The sequence below is a fragment of the Melanostigma gelatinosum genome (assembly GCF_949748355.1).
Source record: "Melanostigma gelatinosum genome assembly, chromosome: 21".
Taxonomy (NCBI): domain Eukaryota; kingdom Metazoa; phylum Chordata; class Actinopteri; order Perciformes; family Zoarcidae; genus Melanostigma; species Melanostigma gelatinosum.
The window spans coordinates 13,171,462-13,187,423 of record NC_136654.1 but is presented as its reverse complement, the minus strand read 5'-3'; the positions used below and the strand labels follow the sequence as shown (position 1 = coordinate 13,187,423).

General features: G+C 45.5%; 1 protein-coding gene across 1 annotated transcript in view; it reads right to left on the bottom strand.

Moving 5' to 3' along the window:
* LOC306794548 (uncharacterized protein) overlaps nucleotides 1-14,558 on the bottom strand; it is a gene marked incomplete at both ends in the record, with an annotated part of 59,238 nt that extends 44,680 nt beyond the window's left edge. The window contains 4 exons of the mRNA XM_079292659.1: nucleotides 4,987-5,454; nucleotides 5,845-6,364; nucleotides 11,706-11,823; nucleotides 12,435-14,558. Of these exons, the coding sequence (XP_079148785.1) occupies nucleotides 4,987-5,454; nucleotides 5,845-6,364; nucleotides 11,706-11,823; nucleotides 12,435-14,558 (3,230 nt within the window). The remainder of the gene's footprint in view (nucleotides 1-4,986; nucleotides 5,455-5,844; nucleotides 6,365-11,705; nucleotides 11,824-12,434) is intronic.
* Nucleotides 14,559-15,962: the final 1,404 nt, after the last annotated feature.

The window sequence follows — 15,962 nt, the reverse complement described above, 5'->3', positions numbered from 1 at the left end:
CAAGAGGATCACCAATATCGTTAGGATTTATCATCTGGGAACCACGAATTCGGTGACAATCTATTAAGTAGATATTGTGACATATTTCAATGGATAAATAAACTTTGACCTGCTGGTGGCCATCAAGGATAAGTCAGGTGTTCGCTAAAGTATATCAGAAATGATTCTCTGGGGACCATGAATATCTCTCCCAAACTTCATAACAATTTATCCCATTGCTGCTGACACGTGTCAAACAAATACAGAAATGCCAACATCATAGAGGTGCTAGAGGGATCACAAAGGTCACTTGGCTCCTCTGGGGACCATGAATGTGTGTACATGTGATAGTTGTTGAGATATTTCAGTCTGTACCAAACAACATTGCCAATCCTTACAGCCATGTTTTAAAAAAATGTAACTGTGTGCAAATGTAACAGACTTGGAATGGCATTGAAGGAACACAAAGCAAAAACACAAACTTTAAGCGTAGATCTCAGTGCTGGAGCTTTAACACAGAAACCTCTGGGAGACGATCCATCAACACTGTTTTAAAACCGACGTGAACAGACTTGCAAATATAATCTGCATGTCTCCTGTCACTGACAAAGACATGTTTGCATTTTCCCTTTTGTCCAAATTCTGTATTTAACAAAGACAGGTGAGTCAGGTTCCTATAGGTAAAGGGACCTACCTGTGGCACGACCGCCTGATCGGCATATACCTCTCCTCGCCGCCTCCTGCAGCTGAACCGTGACAGCAGAAGACAGACGGCGCCCTCATCGCCGTCCCGTGACCGCCACCTCGCCTCGGACCGCTCGCCCGGCTGACCCCCCCTCTACCCCCGGCCTCGTAACCTGAACGCATCACCGCCGTCGAGGAACACCTGTAGTCTCTCCCCGGAGGCCCGCAGACTCTGACATTCCTCTGCTTGGGTTTTGTTGAGTCAAACTGAGACTTCATGGGTCTACTTTTTTTTTTCTCTCACTCTCCCTCTCTGTTTGCTGTCATTTGATCCTCACAGGATCCTCCTCCCCCTCACCCACACACCCCCCAAAATAAAAGTAAAAGAGTTGTTTGTCCTGCAATGCTGATCCTTCTCTATCTTTGTTTCCCTTCTGAGTCTGTTTGCTGTTGTTTCTGTTCCCTCCCTCTCTCCCTCTCTCTCTCTCTCTCCCTCTCCCTCTCTCTCTCTCTCTCTCCCTCCCTGTTCCACTGTGTAAACTCAATCTCCCTCGCTGACCTTGGATTCGAAGCATGGCATGAAACTTGGCTTGTCTGTTGCCTACAAAATCCCCTCCCTTCCTTTTTCTATACCCTCCATTCATTCCTTTCTCTCTCTCTCTCTCACAGCATCTCCAATTACACACACTCATATCCATCCTTTTGGGCGTTGTACACATTTGATCCCAACTTGTTTTTGGTGTGAGCTTTTAGCACAACAAAGGTGTCGGGTTTAAACCTGATATACCCACTGGCTGTGTTCCTTTTTTTAAACTGTTTGCTCTACAACTATATCTGCCCAGTGGAGAGAATAGGTGGCCTTTTGTCAAGCGCCTGGAGTCTGTTTACAGCTTGCGCTTCATCGGGGCCTGCAGGAGTCGTTCACAATCACAAGATTAAGCACGGCACACATTGTCATCGTCGAGAGCCGAGAGGTCTGTGAGAGAATTTCCCCGGTGTGTCAGTCTCTTGGTTTAATAATTGAACCTCCTCTCAGTCCACGAGGCACAATGAGCCACTGTCTAATAGAGCAGACGATCTGAAAAAAGGGTGATGTGAGGGGGAGGAGGAGGGGAGTGAAATTCCAACTTTTATCAAAGTATGCACTCGGGAAAATATTTGTCTCGTCTCCTGGATTCCACGGCTCCGGGGGCTGCCGGGCGGGCCGGTTACAGAATTGCGATAAGATTGGTGCTGAGCAAACATTTACCTGAACTAGTCCAGTGTGATCTCAAATAAAGTGTTTAATCAGGAAGCTAAGAGTTAAAAAAAGAAATCAGTTTATGTTTAAAGATGACCTATGTCTGTGCATGAGACTTCAGAAATAACTCAACTCCTGTAGCTCAAAGTTACACACCTGCATTAGATTACGTCTAAAAAAAAGCACCTGACAGCTTAATTGCTATCCTCTTCTGCCATCTAGTGGTCAAAGCAACAAGGTGACCCAGTGCAGTCACTCTACCTCTGCAGTGCTGTCACAGTAAGTTAGTGTGACATTCACAAAGCCGGTATGCCTCAGCGTCACACATAAGACCTGTAGCATATCCATCCCCACAATCACCGACTGATGGTCCCACATGTCTTGCAGAAAAGAGGAAGTAAGATGCATTGAGAGAGCTGTAAAAGTAATATTCTGCATGCAACATGAAGAGAAGGCTCCGGGTATGAAATCGAGTCTTCTGAATTGCAGGTGGGAGTCTGTGGAGTGTTAAAACACAAGTCTTTGGGACTCTGACAGTCAAGGTGAGCTCCTCACTGCTGCAGCAGCCATCTGCCTCTGTCACACACACACACACACACACACACACACACACACACACACACACACACACACACACACAGCAGAGGGATCACAAGCAGCCTCCTAGCGACCTTCACTCTAAAGCTGCTCGGCTCCAGAATAGCACTGCAGCACTGCTCTGCACAAGGATAACGACAAAGACAGGTGACGCTGGTTGGTCTGGAGGCCGACAGCTGTCCGTTAACGGGCCACTGGCTTCAGGTAAAGACTGAATTAACATCAAAAACTTGGACCAGGTTCAATTTGAGTCTCGCTATGAGCCTGAATGCAAAGAGATGTGTGTGTGATTTACAGTACGAGGAGGACTGTATCCTCATGTCCTTTCAGATAAAGATGCAGCTCTTGCCCTATTTCAGAGCAGAGTGGAGATAAATAGAAATCAGAATGATACGCAACAACAAACGTAACCCAGATTCACGTCACTCGGATTCTTGGTGAATCATTGAACAGTTCGACTGCATCTCAGCTGTCAGTGATGTGAAACATTTTAGGATGAAGGCCAAAAAAACCCCATCATGTGTTTCTAAAAACCAAGTTCATATATCTGCTGCTCCAACAGCCTCAACTTTTTCTGGTTTCTGTCTTTTCACCAGATGTTTGAACCTGTTAGGCCTTATTATGAATGGAGCATTTTCCAAATAAATGCTGTGTAGCGCCGCCCTAAAGCATCCCCTGCTTTATGGTCTGTTTGACTCTAAATGGACCATAATGTACTAAATGAACATCATGCTGTATTGAAGAAGACTTGAAACTAGAGATTGAGACCATAAACTCATGTTTACAATGTTTACTGAGGTAATAAATCAAGAGAGAAGTAGAGTCATTTTCTCATAGACTTCCATACAACCAGAGGAGTCGCCCCCTGGTGGTCAGTAGAGAGAATGCAGCTTTAAGACAATGACGCAAATTCCACAAAATCACGAACATCACTTTTGCACCTTCAAATTTTACTCCCATATGGAACAATCCTGATTTTCTAAGTCACAAGACACCTCTAAATCTCCACACATGGTCCGCTAAAGGCATCACTCATCTGAAACACATCTTCAATAATAACACCATGGTTTCATTCCCTCACCTGGTTCAGAAGTACGGCATCAGGAGCAATCAATGTTTGGAATATCTGCAACTCAAATCATCCGTTCAATCCAAACTTAACATTCAGGCCACTAACCTAGAACTGCCCCCCTCAACCTCAGAATTAATTAATATCCCCTCTTCAAAAAAGTTAATCTCAAAAATATGTAGAGTAATATCACAGTCTGACAAAACATCATCCACACCATCAAGAAAATGGGAATCAGACCTATCCATCACTCCTGATGCTGATTTCTGGAACCAAATCTGCAATAACATCTACTTCATGACTAAAAATGCCAATTTACAACTAATACAGTATAAAATACTTCACAGAATTCATTACACCGGGCAAAAAATGTTTCAAAAGGGATTCACGTCAGATATCTGTCCACATTGCACTCAAAACAGCCCAGATAGCTTTGTTCACGCCACCTGGCACTGCACACCAGTTCATCACTTTTGGGAAGAAATAAGTGAGTCACTGTCTGTCTTCCTGGGCTGCCTCGTCCCTTTGTCCCCTTCACTGTGCTTACTAGGAGACATCTCAACAATACATCTGAGTAAAACAAACCGCGAATTACTCCTTGTGGCCCTAACTATCGCCAAGGAAACTATCCTCATGAACTGGAAATCAAGGAATAATACACACATCGCACACTGGAGAAACTTAATGACAGAATATATTTCAATGGAAAATCTAACCTCATCCATCATACACAATACAACAGAACACCATTCCACCTGGTCATCCCTCACTATGTTTCTGCCAACGTGACACCACACATTCTATTAATATTGAAATATGTATAGTATATATACCGGTGTATATCTACTTTTTTTTTTTTTTTGTGTATTTTTTACTATTGTTGATTTCTGTTTTGTTTTTCTTGCCGGACAACCAATTGAAACCCACGTACATGCATACATGAACATCCATATGCACACATACTTACCTGTTTTTCATTTTTTCTTTTTTTGGTTTGGTTTTTTAAATTATTATTATTATTATATATATATATATATTTTTTCCCTCCATCTCAAAAGGCTCAAGGACATTCTCACAAACACACACGCACACATACACACACACTGACGATATGATATTTGCTGGCTTTTATCCCACTGTTCTTGTCATCCTCTTGTTGTTATGTCTATGTATTGTCTTAATATTGTCTTGTGTCTTTCAATAAAATAAAAAAAAAAAAAATAAAAAAATTAAAAAATTAAAAAAAGACAATGAAGCATCGGCTTCACTCCACAGAATAAGAGGTTGCTGCCTGGAGATAATATGTCAATGTTGTGTTTATAGTTTGCGTCCGCTGCCCCCAAAGTGGCCAAAAAACATCCCGAGAGAACTACCACAGTAAAATTCATCGAGACCACTTGACCTGCTGCTCACTCACCTCGGCAATGAGAAGGACGGGTTGCTGTACCAGCTGCTCCCCAGCTGCGAACACCCTCTTCCTCTGGGCGGCGTGTCGTCTGAACCGCTGCTCAGCCTCTCGCTGGACGGGGCCCGGGTGGCATCCGAGTCGCCCGTCATGGTGAAGATGGAATCGGAGATACTGGGCCTCTCATCGTGGGCCAGCGGGGCGAAGCTGAGCTGCACGATCTGCCTGGCGCTCTGACAGACCGGCCCGTGGATGGCTGGGGTGAGCGTGGGCAGGTCAAAGGTCAGGACGGTTTGCATGCTGGAGGTCAGCAGCTCCTCGCTGTCCAGGCTGTTGTACGATGTGCCTTTGGCCCGGTGAGACTCCATGATGCTCTCAAAGTGGCGGCTGAAGGTGTCCTCCGCGGCGCAGCGGGGACCGGAGACCAAAATGGGGGATTTCAGGGCCGGGTGGTGGTTGTCAAAAAAAGTTTCCATTGGTCTGGACAGAGAGGGGGGGTTAGAAACACTGAAGCAACACAGATGTGTTTGTAAAGAAAAGTTTGAATGTGCAAAGAAGCATCTAGACCAGTGGTTCACAACGGGGTCCACCAAAGATCACAGGGGGTGCGGCGGGAGGTTGCCGCCTGGTTGGGCCTGGTTGGGAACCACTGATCTCGACTAAAGGACTCTAACTGTAGTTTCTATAAAGACAGGATGAAATGTGCTGTTCTGTTAATGATGCCACCCAACTTGTTTACAAGCTACTCGAGAAGGTTAGGAGTGATCCAGATCAAAATATAGGTCAGGGGGTAGATCCTGTTTCCCTTTGTGAACTCCTGTGTGTGTGTTTGCATGTTTTATGGTGTAAATGTGTGTTGTCACGTTTCACCTCTTCAGCAGGTGTCCAAACACCTGTGGCTCCTCCTGAGCTGCAAACTGCTGCTTCCTGTTGTCTCCTTGCATTCTCACACTGGCCCAGCTCACCATTTCTTCCTCTTCTTCTTCCTCCTCCTCCTCCTCCTCCTCCCTCCCTACTCTTCTCTCCTCCACCCCATCCGGCCTCCCGAAAGCCGGATCCCCCAGCGGACTGCTGCCCGTCCCCGAGGTGCCCTGCACACTGCGGTTGCTCCCGAATGCCGAATCGCCGTCGTCCTGCTCGGCCAGCAGCACCTCGTCTATGTCCGTCTCTCGGTAGCAGCGCAGCGGAACGGCGTCCAGGTCGGTCTCCGAGTACTTCAGCGTCCGGCGAATGATGCCCGTTTTGGGCGAAGTGCCGATAACGGCCGGAGGAGGCGTCACCAGCTCCACCTGGTGGTTGGCGGGGAGCAGAGGGAGGGAGGACGGGGGAGTCGGGGTGGGAGACTCGCTGGAGTTACCGCTGGGGGGAGCGGTGGAGGTCTCCAGAGCATCTGCAGATGGAGAGAGTCAAACATGTGACTGGCTATATTTGCTAATTCCCTGTTGTAACTGCACAGAAAACATATTCAGATCATCCCTTTGATCTAATTGGTCCAGAAACATAATTAAAGGCCGAGTTTGAAACCTCAATTCTATTTTGGTGCCGACCGAAATGTCCCCAAAACCTTGAGTAGCAAAGAGTACAGATTAAATGTCACTTGATATCCATCATCTTTCTTTAAAGAATGTTTTTTCAATATTCAGGGATTTGAACCTACAACCTTCAAACTGAGGTGCACTTTCTCTGCCGACTGAGCTGTTAGGACTCTGACAAAATCCCCACATTCATAACAGATGCCTTTTTAAAACAGTCCTCTGCGGGTTAACAGAAGGAAAAACTCAGCAGCAAAGGAGAGATTTGAACACACAACCTTCAGACCACTAAACAGCCCCTCTACCAGTTGAGCTCTCAACCCATGGTTCTATATGAAGATCTGTAAGGTAACCTTGGTTTTTCATTTAATGTGCATTATCCACATCTTCTGGGGTTCACAGCAAGTTTCAGGGTATTTATTTGATAAATAAATGGGTTACAATATCTCAAAATGTGTTGATTGGCTTTCACCTAGTTAGTTTCTGGGGGTTGACAGAAGGAAAACAGAGCAGTGAAGGAGGGATTTGAACCAAGAACCTTGAGACTGCAGAGCACTTTCTCTACCAGCTGAGCTATCAGGACTCCAACATCTAAAGGTTTACAGCAGCTTCACTTTATTTAATGGATTTAAATAATAAATATCAACAGATTTAAATTGTCTCTTTGATGTCTTTTGTTTTTAAAACCCTTAAGAAGTTTTCTTTTGCTTTTTAATTTGAGCCATTCATATATTTCCTAACAATTTTCTTTTTGTGGATTATTTGCATTATTTAAGGGTTTTAAGGGGTAAAAATCTCTTAGAGGAGTTTTCTCTTTAGCCCGAGCGAGCCCCAAAATGGGTTCTGGTACCAGTTCCGAGGTTCCGAATGGACTTTTTATCAAGAAATATGAAAAATGGTCCATACATGTAAAATATCTAGAGAAAAAATTGTCCGGGCAAAATCATCATGCAAGCCATTTTACGCAATTATACAGTCAATACACTCGAAGATTTATCACAATATCAGGATTTTTCTCCAGAAAATCAGCCAAATATGCACACGAAAATCATCTTTTATCACAAAGCTGGCAGCGAAAATGGCGGAAGGATAAATGATTTCGCATGTGGGCTCGATACGGAGTCGAGCCAGCGTGTCCAAACTGACCTCCGACAAAGCGTTCAAAAGTCACAACACAAACCCCGAGAAACCTCACATTGCTCACCATAAATACAATTGAAAATCTCCACACCTTTTGGTGATTTTCGTCCGGAAAAACACAGTTATTCCATTGAAAATTGGTGCAGAGCTGAAGCGTATTTCCTGCTCCGTCTGCCTGCATTGGAATCAATGCGCTGAGACGTTCCATGTGAAAACGGGGTGGATCTTTCACCTGGACCAACCTATTTTTCGCATGGGGGTCGAGCCCACCTTATCAAGATTTTTACTGACTAATCGCCCTCAACGTTCCAAATAACACCCCTGACGGCTTTCAATGGACTATTACCGACCTAACAACGTGTCATATGAATAAATCCACAAATCACAGGCCTTAAAAATCCCACATAGACACTGAGTCACAGCAGATTTTTTTCAAGGATGAGACATATGACATCTGGAAATAACTGAACATGACTGAAAATGATTGCAAACTGCTTTATTACGATGTATTGAACACTCTTAGTGATAAAGCAAGTGAATATATCGTTAATATGTAGTTATATAGTATATCAAATTAGAATAGAGCAGCTCAAAATCTGGTTCCGAAAATCTGAATTTTGTTTGAAATTCTGTACTCAGACCTCATTTTATGCTGGCCTGCTAAGTAAAATTAGCTTGGACAGACCACAAACCTGTTGTGCTATGACCGTGGAGTGAGTGGGTTCATTCGGCATTATTTAAAAAAAAAGTTCAATAAAAGTGCTTTTTTTTCAGTCGAAACTGAAACTTTTCAATTTGAGCTGTGCCATAAGTGTATCAGTTATTAACCAGTAACATATACACAATATTTACACATGTGAACAAGTCTCTCACAAGTTTTACATGTATTATACCATCAAAATTATTAAAATAGATCTTGTAGTTCCAGATCTACAGTCTAAAAGGTATGGCATGCTATTTTCGAGCAGAGGCCTAAAAATAGGGCTTGGGCTTATGTCTTTAAATCAAATTCAAGACAGGCTTTTCACAACAAGAGGCACCTTAATGAAACTAAAGATACAGAATGGATTTGAACCCAGAACCTTCAGGGATTGAACCAACTGAGCTATCAGGAATCCATGAAACAAAATGACTCTCACATAGAAGAATTAGAGTTTCACAGTTTGAGATTGAGAACATGTTTCAGTGTTTCTGTCTGTAAACTTTGTGTCTCTGCAGGTTGATAAAGTTTCTACAGTTTCCGTCTCATCTTCTTTCTGTGTCTGATTCTTCGACTCCATAGCTGCCAGAGATGGTCCAGTGGATAAGGACGCCGACCGCCAACCTCGACGTCGAAGGTTAGATCCCCGCCAAAGGTACGCCACCCTGGAGTGTTTGTGATCAATGTATGAATGTGTGTGAGGGGTTTAAAAATTTCAAATGTTGCGTTTCACAAAACCCGTTCCGTTGTATTTCAACAAGGAGGAAACAAACAACACGTGGGTCAAAGAGAGACCCGTGCCACGTACGTGTCTAACATAGTTAGCCGGATACTTTTCAGGATAAGATGACGTAGATCAGGCTTTTCGGTTCGGCAACACATCCAAAAGCTTGAACCTGGTCCAGCGCAGGCTCAGTGAAGGAAGCTGGTCACTCCCCCGGAATAAATGGCAGCTCCTGTCGTATACGGTAGTCTAATGCGCTTGCGCATATACTGGGGGTTATACGGGAGTTCGGGAAATGCATGTAAAGTGAGACACACGGTGATCCATTAAAACCAGCTGAGCAAACTAAGAAGCCTCTATTGCATTAATGTACAGCTCCCTTCCTCAGAGATCCACTGATAAAGGAGGATATTAGTTAGATGAGCGTTTTATATGGAGAGAGTTCTTCCACATCACCAAGATCCGTTATCACATCACGATGACTTCCTATAAGAGCGCTATCGATTCTGCCGACAAGGAATCATTTATTTACAGACCTTCTCGAGCCATACATTGAACACCACACGCCGCAGCCGAGCACTGACTGTCTCACAGACTGGATGCAGCCTTGTGCTGTTCTGCGAGTGCTACATTTTTGTACAGTGTCGGCGATGCGGAGAACATGGGGAAAGCCGCTGCATGCCGTGCTGTTCGTGAAGTTCATTTGGCGCTTAATAAACTTATGGATGTGTTCATTACATTACCATGGCACATATTGTATTGACTACCATTCTGAATTGTGTGTGTGCTTAGTGTGTACTTGCTCTCATGTCCTCTTGATGGCTGCGGTGCATACATGGGGTTAAAGCACTCATAATGATGTGACCGTGTTATTAGTACACCAGCATATCATTATTGTAGAAAATGATGAAGGTGGACTCATGATAAGAATAGAGAGAATCACACACTATTTATTTTCACTGCTTCACTTGCGATGGCAAGGGCAGAGAGACAGTTATGCGCTGCACTCTCCCCATGAGCCGGCTACTGTTGGCAGATTTAACCCCGTTGTGAGGTCAGATGTCTCTTTGTTTTGACCAACTTCCTACCAATCACGCTGACCCGGGACCTTTGCTGACCTCACCAGAAAACAACTCAGCACCACCTAGTGGACTGAAAAAGCAATTGATTTGATTTTTCTCGTAATTTTTGTATTTAAAAGAAATAATAATTTAAATAGTTTATATAATAAAAGATCGATACTTGGCGTCCGTGTATCGATACAATATCGCCATGCAAAATATCGTGATACTATGCTGAATCGATTTTTCCCCCACCCCTAATACATTAGGGCATACAGTACATATATCCTCATATTAATGAGTATCAGTTAGATACTCTTTGGGCTTGTTTCTACTTCTTCTGAAAGAGTTGAGATAATTATTTTCGCTATAAGATCTCATTGGATGATGCATTTCATTACGCCTACTGCCAGCAGCACATTTAAAGACATATAATCTGATTGGTTGGGGTGATGAGGCACTTAAAATGAGCCGATACATTTTCCCAACACTTACGCATTTAACTTGTCTGCAATATTTTGCCTTCTTGTCTCGCCCTCGCAGCGGCGGCAGTGTTAGATTTTGCCGTGATTGCGGTCTTCAATTCCTGATATGCGTTCATGATCATCTCCTGCTCGTCAGCGGAGAAAAAAGCGGCTCTTTCTTTTTAGTTTATTTGACATTGTACTGTTAGAACATAATGGTTTCGGTGATCGACGCTTCCCCCATTTGAAGTAGGACGGGCACGCGCAATCATCCTGATCCTGATCGTCTGGTTCGAATTAACGAGAGTGTTTGAGAGGATCAGCCTTGGAGAAACCGAGATAGCCTGACATCAATCATCGGGTTCATTTTGGCTGGCTAATAGGACATTTGATCGACTTAGTTGAACCACGTACGAGGAACGGGGCCCAGGTGGTCAAGCACGCTAGCTTAGCAAGCTAGCTAGTTTGACGGGCATTTTTATTGAGCTTTTGTTATCACTTTAAATGTTTGTGTTGTAGCAGTCGGTTGAGCTGACTCTGCATGTTAAAGAGAAGCTGATCACGTGGCCTTCACCTGTATATTACATATGAAACAGTAAACTGCCTCATTAAGGCTCCTTCATGGATCATCTTGTGTATTTTATGTTTTTAGTGTATTGCTTTTATATATGATGATTTTAATGTAAAGCATCTTTGAGTATTATGAAAAGCGCAATATAAATAAAATGTATTATTATTATTATTATTATTATCTGCGTACTTTCCGTATTGGTCAACAACGATCACTTGAAATTAAAAATTTGAAAACTTCCACCTCAATTAACAACATATTTAAGTATTTTAGATGTGTAAAAACCCCATGCAACTGCACATTAATATGTATCTTGAAAGATCAAAATATTTCAACTGAGAAACAAATAATAGGTAAATGGATTATCAATTCGTTCTTTTGTCTTTTATTTTGAGTTAAAATTCCCTGATAAGGTGTTATCTTTAAAAACGGGGGTCATAGTACTAACTTTGATCTAAGAGAAAAAGACTCATACTTTCATTTCACTCTGACATCCCAGACAGCCTAACGAGATGAAATTAAGGAGGACATGCTCTCACTTTTCTCTCCCCTACTAGCGGCCTCCTCAGCTGGGGTCCCGAATAAAAACTCCCACTTGGCTCGAGCGATCCTCTGACAATGGAGCGAGGGAACCGGCGCTGCACAGCCGCTGTCCGTCTGAAAGACACACACACAGACACGCTGAGAGGCTATAGAGGAATGATACAACATGTTGGGAAATATGCTGATTCACTTAGATTGATACTACCGTACTCTCATGTCTGTGTACATGAAGCTGCATTAAGATTGGAAGCAGGGGGGAAATAGCGAGCTCCCTCCAAAGTAAAAAACATACACCAAACCATTTAAAGCTCACTGTTTAACATGTTATATCTCATTTGTTTAATCTTTACACAGAAATATAAAAACAGCAATTTGCGGCTTTAAGGGGAGTCACATGCTTCACATAAGTATTATACTGAGCATATGAACACACTTTTTAAATAAATAATTCCTGCATGTAACTCCTCATAAACACATTTTTTTACATGACTATTTCTGTGGAGATTGAACAAAAAAGGATACACCGTGTTACATAAGTGCAATTTAGAGATGTTAGGAGATGGATTTTCGTAGTTTGGAGAGATCTAAGATAACTGGTTCCTCCTACTTCCAGTCTTAATGCTAAGCTTGGCTAACAGCTGCCTCATTTAACTCTAAAGAAATTTCCTAAAATGCCAGAATACTCTAAACCAAAAAGTGTGATTTATGGTTCATCCAGTGCCCACCTGTATTCCTGAGGTGGCGGCGCCGGTCTCGTTGCTCTGGTGACTGGACTGACTGGACTCGGGGGACACACAGTCCCTGTCCCCGAAGCTGCCCGTCACCCCACTGGAGCTCCGCGAGGACGACCCTCCCATCGCTCCGTTCTGCTCCGCTTCGCCCGGCTCTTCTGCCCTCTGCTGATCCGCCTCATACCCCTCCATCTCATCGTCCCGACCTTCCTCCTCGCAGTCCTCGTCCTCCTCCGGAGAGTCCAGCACCACCGGGCCCAGAAGAAGGATCTCCCTCCTCCTCTGCTCTGCTCGTTTCTGCTGGGCGGTGGGACTGAGCGGCCTGCGACGGGGATTGGGTTGACGATCGGGTGTTCGGTCGTCGCTGGACCCAAATCCAGCCTCGGGACTCGGCCGCGGGCTGTTCTCCAACTGATTCCCCCACTGCTGCCTGGACGTCCAGCTGACCGGTGTCTCCTCGACGCTCTGATTGATGAAGAGCCTGCGGGCGAGCTCAGTGCAGTCCCCTCGCTCGAAACAGCTCAGGTCTCCTCGCTTGTCCAGGCCCGGGGAACAGGAGTCCCTGGCGTACTGCGGGAGCTGCCGGCGATGCAGCGTTGGGGTATCCGGTGCTCGGAGCTCAGCTTGGAATAGCCTGGGGTCCCTCATGGGAGAGCTGAGCTCAGTGGGAGGATGAGATGGACGGAAAACACGCGAAGGAATGGCGGGAGAACCTGTCGAGCTCTGACGCTGGGACTTCTGAACGCAGTCCTCCCGGTGCGTTTGATAATTAGTGCGGGAGTTCGTTTTGTGCGACGTCAAGATGGAATTTTCAGGCTGGTGAGAGTCGGTGTTGTCTGTTTCTGGCGCGTGTTGGTCGTTTAAAGGGATGTTCATCTTAAGTGTTTGCTTAGATTGTTGTGCGTTGGGAGCTGAATTATGAAATTCTCCAGTGGGATCACCTAAAGCGTTGTGCAATGAGGACCTTCTTGCCTCTGTGAAAATGGAGGATACTTTGGTAGCCTCCTCCGCTGGCCTGAGGGCGACTTCAGGGCTTTGAGCTGGAGAGGAGGATTTACTGTCACTTAACTGGTTCAAGCCCTCAACTACATTATTGCCAAGTTGGAGGAGTGCTCCCTGCGGTGAAGTGCTGGACCTCTGAACATGTCTTTTAACGGCTGGACTTCCTGCCACAGCTCGGTCCTCTGCCGACCAGTGAAGAGGACTCTGAGACTCGACGCGGGACTGGGAGGATAGCTGGTCTGACGCCGGGCTCCGGGGCAGCCCGCAAACCACCTGGCTCTCATCTGGGAAGTGGTCTTTGAGGTTTACGCTGATATTCAGGCGCTGAACGGGCGACCCGGCCCAGGACTGACAGCGCGGCTGCTGGTTGTAGCGTGAGGATGAGGCTTGCTCAAGTGCCTGGGCCAGTTTGATCCGCAGCAGAGGGGAGCCAAACTCCTCCACGGCCCTCTGGGTAGCTGCCCTGCCGATGGGGTCCAAGGCCGGTTGGCGAACGCCGGGAGTCTGCCGGCGACTCCCTGGAGATCGGAAAGTTAGCTTGGGACTGGAGCTGCACGATGAATCAGGACTCCCAAACCAAATCGGGTCGCTGAACCTTTTACGAACGTGAGATGGCGTGGATCTTTCCTCTCTGGTCCCCCGCTCGCACAGAGAGCTGCGCGGACTGTCCAACGCCTTCACGTTGGACTTCTCGATGTAGCTGAAGGTGACCACGGACCGCGTGCCATCGGCGACCTTGTCCTCGTTGAACCCGCGGCAGTTCGGGGGAGTGTGAGGGACGCTGACCTTTCCGGAAGAGGGCATTATCGATGGAGAGCGGACGGCAGACGCCCCATCACGCGGTGCACTCCGGTGCTTGGTGACCGTCGGGGAGCCTCCGGCCTGCTGCAGCTGGAAGCCACTTCTAGAAGGAGACCGGCTGCGTGTGCGGTCCTGAACCAGACGGTGAGCCGAGGAGGTCTTGGCGACGCTCGTCTGGCTCGCCAGCTGAGACAGGAGCTCCGCTGGGCTGTCCTGAACCGAATGCCCCTGAACGATCCCTTCCTTCCCTCCGCTCTGATCTGGGGCAGACCTCACTTCCACATACAAATGAAGGACTTTCCCAGCCTGGGACATGACACCTCCTCTCTGGTCGTAATGAGGACACAGAAATGGAGGAGAGCGATTGACAGACAAAAACAAAAGATCTTCTTTGTCCTCTTCCTCTTTTATATGTTTGTTGTTTCTGCTGGTGGTGCGTGTCAGTTTATTTTTAGGCGTCTTTCTTCTCCCTCCCAGAGCGTCTGTGTGCAGAGCAGAGACACACAGGTTGAACGGCCAGAGGACAAACGTGCCCGAGGGACACCTCCAACTGCTCCTTATTCGTCATACCTGTGCATTAAAAAAAGAAAAAGAAGGATCTGTTATCTTTCGTGTCCTCAAGTGACACTAGACACAAACAGGATATGCCGGTATTTGTGAAGCACGCTTTAACTTGTTAGTGCTGGTCATCTAATCTGTCACCAGCTCAACTAGCTCCTCTGTAAGTTGAAGAAAGAAACTCTTATCACAGAAACGTCTTCATTAATCTCTGTTTGCTGGAGCCTCTTTTTTCCTCTTTATTGAGCTGAATCTCTGACTCAACTAAACTGTTTAGCGCTCATGCAGAACGACTTTCCACGCCAATAAAGCCACATACAACAGAAACAAAAGCAAAAAGAGGACAGTGAACTCCGTTCTGCTGCCAGCAGCGACAGCTTGGAGCCGCCGTATGGCAGCAGTGGGAGAGAACGTGCGTTGAAAATGAAAGTCGACAGAACAAAGACAACTTGTGAGAGAGTTGGAACGACTTTCCCTCTTTGACCCCCGACTGATGTTCCCGCCCTCGTCTTCAAAAGAGACCAAACTCAATCACAACAATCTTTTCAGTCTCACGTATTCTTAATTAATTTACCCGGGCCTCTCCGTGTGGAGTCGCAGCAACTTGGCCGTCTGATTAACCTTTTATTTTATTCTATTTTTATTCACTGTGGATAAATAAAAGTAAAAAATGCTCTTCTAACAACTTTTACCGCCTCTGCATTTGTCAGACTCTTATCTTTTCACGCCTCGGAGCTACCGTTCCCACAGATACACCATTCACAAAATAAAAGCCTTTGTCCAGCTGTTGGTGGCTCTGCAGGAGCTCCATTGTCTGTGAAGGTGTGAGGAAGACGAGGAGGCCACTGGGCTGATTAGTAGGTATCATTTGTTACCACCAAGAAAGAGTACTTTCATCATTAAAAAGATAATTTCTTCTCTGGGAGCTGAGCAAATTTAAAACAGAAACACTGTCGTTGTATTTTGGAAAATAAACATCAAAACATCGTGATCGGTGCTTTCAGCTGCATACGGTCACGTACTTGACAACATCATGAATGTGTTGGAGCCGGTCGAGCAATGGATTCACTGGGATTATCATCACATAAGATTTGTCGCCACTGAGAGAAGGAAGTCGTTGGGACTACACGTTAACGATTCTGGGAAAGAGCTGATGGGCCT